Here is a 6440-nt window from a genome sequence, read left to right as displayed (position 1 = left end):
TATATAAGTATATATGTATATATGTATGTATATGTATATATATACATATACATATATATTTATATATATGTGTATATATAAGTATATATGTATATATGTATGTATATGTATATATATACATATACATATATATTTATATATATGTGTATATATAAGTATATATGTATATATGTATGTATATGTATATATATACATATAGATATATATATGTATGTATATATGTATATATACGTATATACATAATCAATATTTTTCTCACTCCACATTTCTTTTTGACTGAAAATGTACCAAACCGTTATGTCAGTACTTCTCAATTACCTGATAACTGATAACCAGCCTACACTCACTAGGTGGCAGCAACTCATACGGTGGTTTGTACATATACATAAAAAAATACATTTTATCAGGTTCTTGATAGCATTTCAATTCGCGGTTGTGTGGGGTCGGTGGGGGCCGATAAAAATGTACCTAGTGATCTGTGGCTTTTCTGTACTTACGACAGTAGAGTTACTGACTGACTTACCTGTCTGTGCAATGACTCCTTACTGGCCAACTCATTTTCTAGCTTGTCTTTGATATCATGGAGAGATGTTGCCTCTCTCTGAGCACTGAGGTACCTGCATTAAAAAACAAACTGAGTCAGTGGTAAGTTGTAGGACCGGTACTCTATGTAAGAGTATATCATTTCAGTAAATCTAATCTCAGATCACCCTTTTTTCACCGCATTGTCCACCTTTTTTGCGTCGCTTCATCAAAAGACCACAACCCACGGGTTGAGACCCACTACTTGTGAATCACCGTCTTTGTTCCTGCCGTTGCTGAGTAGCTCTTAATGTCGAGAGGAGGAAAAATGGAACTGTGTACTGTATGTGGTGCTACTACTTGGAGTTCTCTTACATTGTTGCTACAGAGGAGTCCTGTGTTTTCATGCGGTTCTACATTAGACATCTCTTAAGGAATGCTTAAAGGCGTAAACTGTAAACACAGCTTTGTCACTGACCTCGACATCCTGTTTATTTTACATGTCTGGATGACTGTTTTGGACTGGCTGCTCTCTGCCTATTACAGTTAAACCTTCCGTCATACTGTATATTGTTTTATGATGGCTGTGTAATTACATGATGGAACAGGCTCGCTATCATCGCACAATATAAACATCAGCCCTTGTTGGTTTGATATGTATCATATTTAAGCATTTACTGTTGCACAAACAATAAATGAATTGAATCTCGGAGCTGCGGTGCACAACAAAGCAGAGCAGCAAAATGAAATGTTAGAAATAAATAGTGCGAACTATTTGTCAATAATCTATTTATTTATTATTATTATTATTATTATTTATTTAGCTATTTATCAATAGCTCAAGAGAGTAGAATATAATATGCGAATGTTCATTCTTTCTTTCAAAGTCACAGAAAAACACATTAACCCTCAACACTCAAACAATGAAGAAAAAAAAAATAATACCTGTGTTCCAATGTGGTAATTCGTTCTTCCATGTCCTCCCTTTGGCACAGAGCCTGAGGGAAACAGCACAGAAGTGTTATATAATACAAGAGTATACATAATAAAATGTGGGTTTTTTTTTAGGAATTTAAGCATGACAAAATGCCAATGTATAAATGGCTGTTTTAAAATGGTCTGTTTAGGGTTAGGCTTATCAGACAAAACATAAAAAAAAGAAGAATTAGGAAGAAATATCAGAAGTGTATAACCTATAATAATCTTCCACTTTCAATTCACTGACAATTCGAATTTTGTACGAAACCGGGACCTGTTTAGTTGAACACAACACTTATATACTCGCAGGTATTGGGAAAAAAACAAAAAAAACAAAAAACATGAAGGTCACTTTCAACAGCTCTCAGTCTCTCGACAGTCGCTGTCCGTTTTTAGTTTTTTAAAGCCATCTGCTGACACCTAGTGGGAAAGTATTTAAATGTTCCAAATGTCTACTATCTCTTGTACAAAGACAAATAATTTGCAATACTAAAGAAATAAAAGTATTATACAAATTTTTTAAAAAAAGGTAAAATTGCATAGTCTTTTATTTTTTGGTGTAAAAAATAATTTTAATTGTCAGCTTTTTTTTTAAATTGTGAATGACATGCTTTTCTTCTAAACAGGAAGTGAACATTAATTAGTTCATTCATTAATTATTAAATTTATGTTTTTCAACCTTGACGAGAAGGTCAATCATTGGCGTTACTTACTTGGAAATACACGCACATATAAGTGTCTCGTTCTCCAACATACATCCTAGTATTTACACAATAAGAAGTGTGCAGGATCTTAGCCAGGTAGCGACAGATTGTCACAGACAGACCTCCTTTACTTCCCTTTGGAGCTTCTGATTGGCCTCCTCTGAGTTTGTCACCTCCCTCCTGGCGGTTGCAAGCTGCTCTTCTATTTCTCCAACCTGGTGTGTGTAAGCACAGGGATACGAGATGGCAGGGATTTAACCTATAGAATGTCTATAAGGTTTGGCAGAGCACATCTCTGATATACTCGCAGGAATTGATGAAAGATACGCTGAAGAACAACCATTGTTCCTTTGTTCCTGCCTAGCCTGTTCGGCATAAGTTTAGACTATGAAAGATACGCTGAAGAACAACCATTGTTCCTTTGTTCCTTTGTTGCCTGTTCGGCATAAGTTTAGACTGTTTGTGTTGGATTAAAGTAATGAAAAATAAATCTGGACTCATTTCAATAGATTTGCGCACCTAATCTCAGCCTGCTTCCTGCACCACTGCAGGTAACATTTGAGTCTTTTTTTTTTATTTTTTATTTTTATTTATCCATCTGCTGCCACCTAGTGGAAGAGTATTTAAATGTTATGCCTGTCTCCTTATGCATAAATGAACAAAGACAATTTATTTGCAGCATAATAATACAAATAACAACAACATACATATACAACATACATATACATATATGTAAATATATATATGTATGTGTCTATATACAATATATATGTGAACATATATTCTGAAGGCATATCACTCACAATAAGTGGGTAATAAAATCGACTAAGTTTTTTTTAATTACTGCTTTGATTGTGAATATTTTTAAAAACAACTGTTCGTAGTATTTATATATATATCAGTACATGTAACCAAACGAATAAGATGACTGACACTTGTGGCTATATCAGTTTGATTTTAGACCGTATTGGTAATCTCTGTTTAGTTTAAGCTAAAGTATAACGCCTTAGTTTCAAAGGTTCGACTAACATCCAAGTTTTTTTTTTTTTTTTAATTATTTAAAATGTCTTTTTAAACATTTAAATTATGAAGAAACCAGACCAGACAGAAACCAACCTGCCGACACATGAGGGCCAGTCTATCCCTCAGCTGGGAGAGTTCTGCTCTCTGTCGCTCAATCTCGCCTTCTCTCTGCCTCTCTGGCTCGCTGTCTTCCAGGCAAGATGAGGGACCATTAGATAGTCGCTTGTATGACAATAATACATAGAAGGAGAGTGATAAAAAAAAAAAAAAAAAAGTTGTTTTAAAACGTTTTTTAGATGACCATCAACCAGGCTAAGAGTAAAACGAAATAGACAAACACGGCTGTAAAACCCATGTTAAAACATGGTATTTCTGTTGACTTTGTAGGTGATAGCATAAACACAGAATAACTGGAACCGACATGTACAAAAACCCTCCCTTACATCTTGCCCGACGTGCACCCCTTGTTGACGTCTTTTAATTTGGTCTTTTAAAGAGATTACCTGGGAAAGAGACAATAGTTTGTTAGTTTGTTTTTTTTAGCTTATGATCACAGAGAGACGACAATGTGGAAATAGGACATTACCTCTTGAGAAGATGTTGCAAGCTGGTCCTCTAACATTGACACCCTCTCAAGGGCCACTCGCAGCCTTTCCCGCACCTGTGTGGTTGGGGAAAATTACGAGATTTACAGACCGTAACGTTGCTCACAACAAACGTTGTTTTTGTAAAAGAGGAAAACAACAGTGTGTATGTCCTTCCTTAAGCTTAATATTTATGCAAGGTTGAAGTTGATAAAAAGTACAGACCATATTGAAATTTACCAATTCGTTTTTTTTTTGGAAGTTGATAAAAAGTACAGACCATATTAAAATTTACCAATTTGTTTTTTGTTTTTTTTTACCATTAAGAAAATGTCTCATTTATTTAATCTTTTTTTTTTGGGATGGCTCAATATAAGTTTTTCTGCAACAATATCTGCCAATACTCATATTAATTAATATATTAATATTAATCTGAAACCTTTTTTGGCTCCTTCAACATGCCACACGCATCTTCCATTTTAGCCTAATTAATTTTCAATTTTTTTTCATCCAGAGAATTCATTAAAACCTTATTTTCTATGCATTTTAGTACAACAAAATACCCAGTTTAATCAAATCAAACAACCCGAACACCTGACTTTGTTCGCCAAAGTCAAGCTAAATACGCAGTACCGTATTTCCCAGACTATAAGTCGCTCTGGAGTATAAGTCGCACCAGGCAGCTAGAGTGCCCTCTGGCGGCTGTCATTGTGAAAATAACCAACATGTATATTTTCAGTGGTACAGGAGTGACTGCTATACTGGTACACAAGCCTAGAGTGCCCTCTAGCGGCTGTCAGTGGGAAAAATAACAAAAACAAAAATCAGGGGTCTCCAACCTTTTTTGAGTGCTACTTCAAGGGCACTTGAAGTAACACAGACACAGACTTCCCGAACAATGTATTAAAAATTGGTTTGGGGGACATACATAACAGCAGACATTCTTCTTACCATCGCCATTGCACCCACTTAAATATCACTGTGAGTGGAACTGATTCAAAAAGCACAGTAACACAGTAACAGTTTTTTGACCCTCTTGTTGACTAGTTTTATATTGAGAACATGACCCACGGCACCTTAGGTACAGGAGTAGCAGATACTGGTACACAAGCCTAGAGTGCCCTCTAGCGGCTGTCAGTGTGAAAATAACCAACATGTGAAATTATATATTTTAATATATACGTCGTGCCTCAGTATAAGTGGCAAACCCAGCCAAAGGATAAAAAAAAGGTGCAATTTATAAAATATAGTAACTTAATATTTAATATTTAATATATAATAGATTAAATGATGTCAATGCGTGTTATTTGCAATTAATTGTACGGGTTCAACTCTCATGGCAACGTAACTAATTGACGGATTCTATGACTGCTGTGAGTGCAAGTGCACTGTGCCTGAGCACGGCAGACTTCGCCAACGCCACATGGTTGAAATTTCCTGCTGCCTCCTACCAATATCTTTGTATGCAGATCCAACGGAAAAAAAAACCCAGCAATTAGCGATCGTTTTGCTGATAGTTTACAAAGAAAAAGGCAGTCTTTGCAGCTTGCGTTGCTTTAAGGCTAACTTGTACGAACAACAGTCACTGATGTACAGTACGTTTCAGAGGCAACCGGGCTTCGGGCACGGTACGGGATAAATGGCGCTAGTTTGCGTGCACTCTGAGCCAATGCACAGGCAGCAGCAACACAGCCATCTCAGCTCATCGTCACCGCACGTAGGTAAATGGGTGTTGTATTACTTATAGTCACCTTATTTTACAAAGTTGGCAAGAGTGTAAATACTGGGTTTGTCATAACTTGACCTGCCTTCTCATCCAGGGCCTTGTGGTGCTCAAACAGAGATTTCAGCGCCTTGAGAACTTCCACCTCGCTAGAGACTCCTGCAGGAGACTGGGCTTGTCTTTTCACAACCGTCATCCTCAGACTGCGCTCATGGCGAGAAACCAAACACTCCAAGTGTTCCAGCAGCAGCTATGTTAAGGGAAAAGGGGACAGAAGACGCTAAACGTTTTAAAATTGACAGATAAAATTGGATTTCTAAAAATAAATAGCGAGGTGAGCGGGATCAAATTAACAGAAACAGAAAGATCACAAGGAGAAACAACTAGGTTTGAGAGGAAAAAGCAGCAAACGAAACAGTGTCGCATTTTTTTTTTTTCCAAAAAGCACAATGGGCGTTAGAGGTAACGTGAAAGGGTGTCACAGTGCTAACGAGCAAAATGGCAGCTCAACGTCTTACACGTGTGTTGTTTCTCTCAGCCTTGAGTTCGTTGATTTCTTCCTCCCTTTCCAGCAGCTGCTCTCGGCAAATATTCAGCTCTTTAGTCAGCACAGCAAACTCCTGTTAATGGGACACATAACCTGGGTTAAGAAGTGAGAGCTTTAGGTTTGGGGTTAAATCTCAAAAGCTGTAAAATATAGGGAATATTTTATTCATCCCACAGTGGGGAAATTCATAAATGCTAGTACTTCGCAAGTTAAGCACCAGTTCCAAATTCACTGTGAAGAAGAGATGTTTACTATAAAAAGATTATTTCGACAACATAGAACCATCATAGAATTCTAATAATTAAAATAAATCAAATAAAATCCCCGTTTGAGTTTAAGACAAAAAGTAAATCAAAATA

The 6440-nt window shown here is 36.4% G+C and overlaps 1 protein-coding gene across 1 annotated transcript in view; it reads right to left on the bottom strand.

Annotated features, from left to right (window-relative positions):
- The window catches only part of LOC103382027 (liprin-alpha-3-like), a 22443-nt gene extending 16659 nt beyond the window's left edge, over positions 1-5784 (bottom strand). The window contains exons 1-7 of the mRNA XM_025058093.1: positions 5620-5784; positions 3814-3888; positions 3671-3730; positions 3321-3449; positions 2327-2419; positions 1468-1520; positions 524-617 (exon numbers count right to left, since the gene is read on the bottom strand). Of these exons, the coding sequence (XP_024913861.1) occupies positions 524-617; positions 1468-1520; positions 2327-2419; positions 3321-3449; positions 3671-3730; positions 3814-3888; positions 5620-5730 (615 nt within the window). The 5' untranslated portion in view covers positions 5731-5784. The remainder of the gene's footprint in view (positions 1-523; positions 618-1467; positions 1521-2326; positions 2420-3320; positions 3450-3670; positions 3731-3813; positions 3889-5619) is intronic.
- Between the last annotated feature and the right edge of the window lie 656 nt (positions 5785-6440).

Source organism: Cynoglossus semilaevis, chromosome 8, assembly GCF_000523025.1.
Source record: "Cynoglossus semilaevis isolate Cse_v1.0 chromosome 8, Cse_v1.0, whole genome shotgun sequence".
Classification (NCBI taxonomy): domain Eukaryota; kingdom Metazoa; phylum Chordata; class Actinopteri; order Pleuronectiformes; family Cynoglossidae; genus Cynoglossus; species Cynoglossus semilaevis.
Note: the sequence above shows the minus strand (reverse complement) of the source record. Positions and strands in the feature narration are given on the sequence as shown.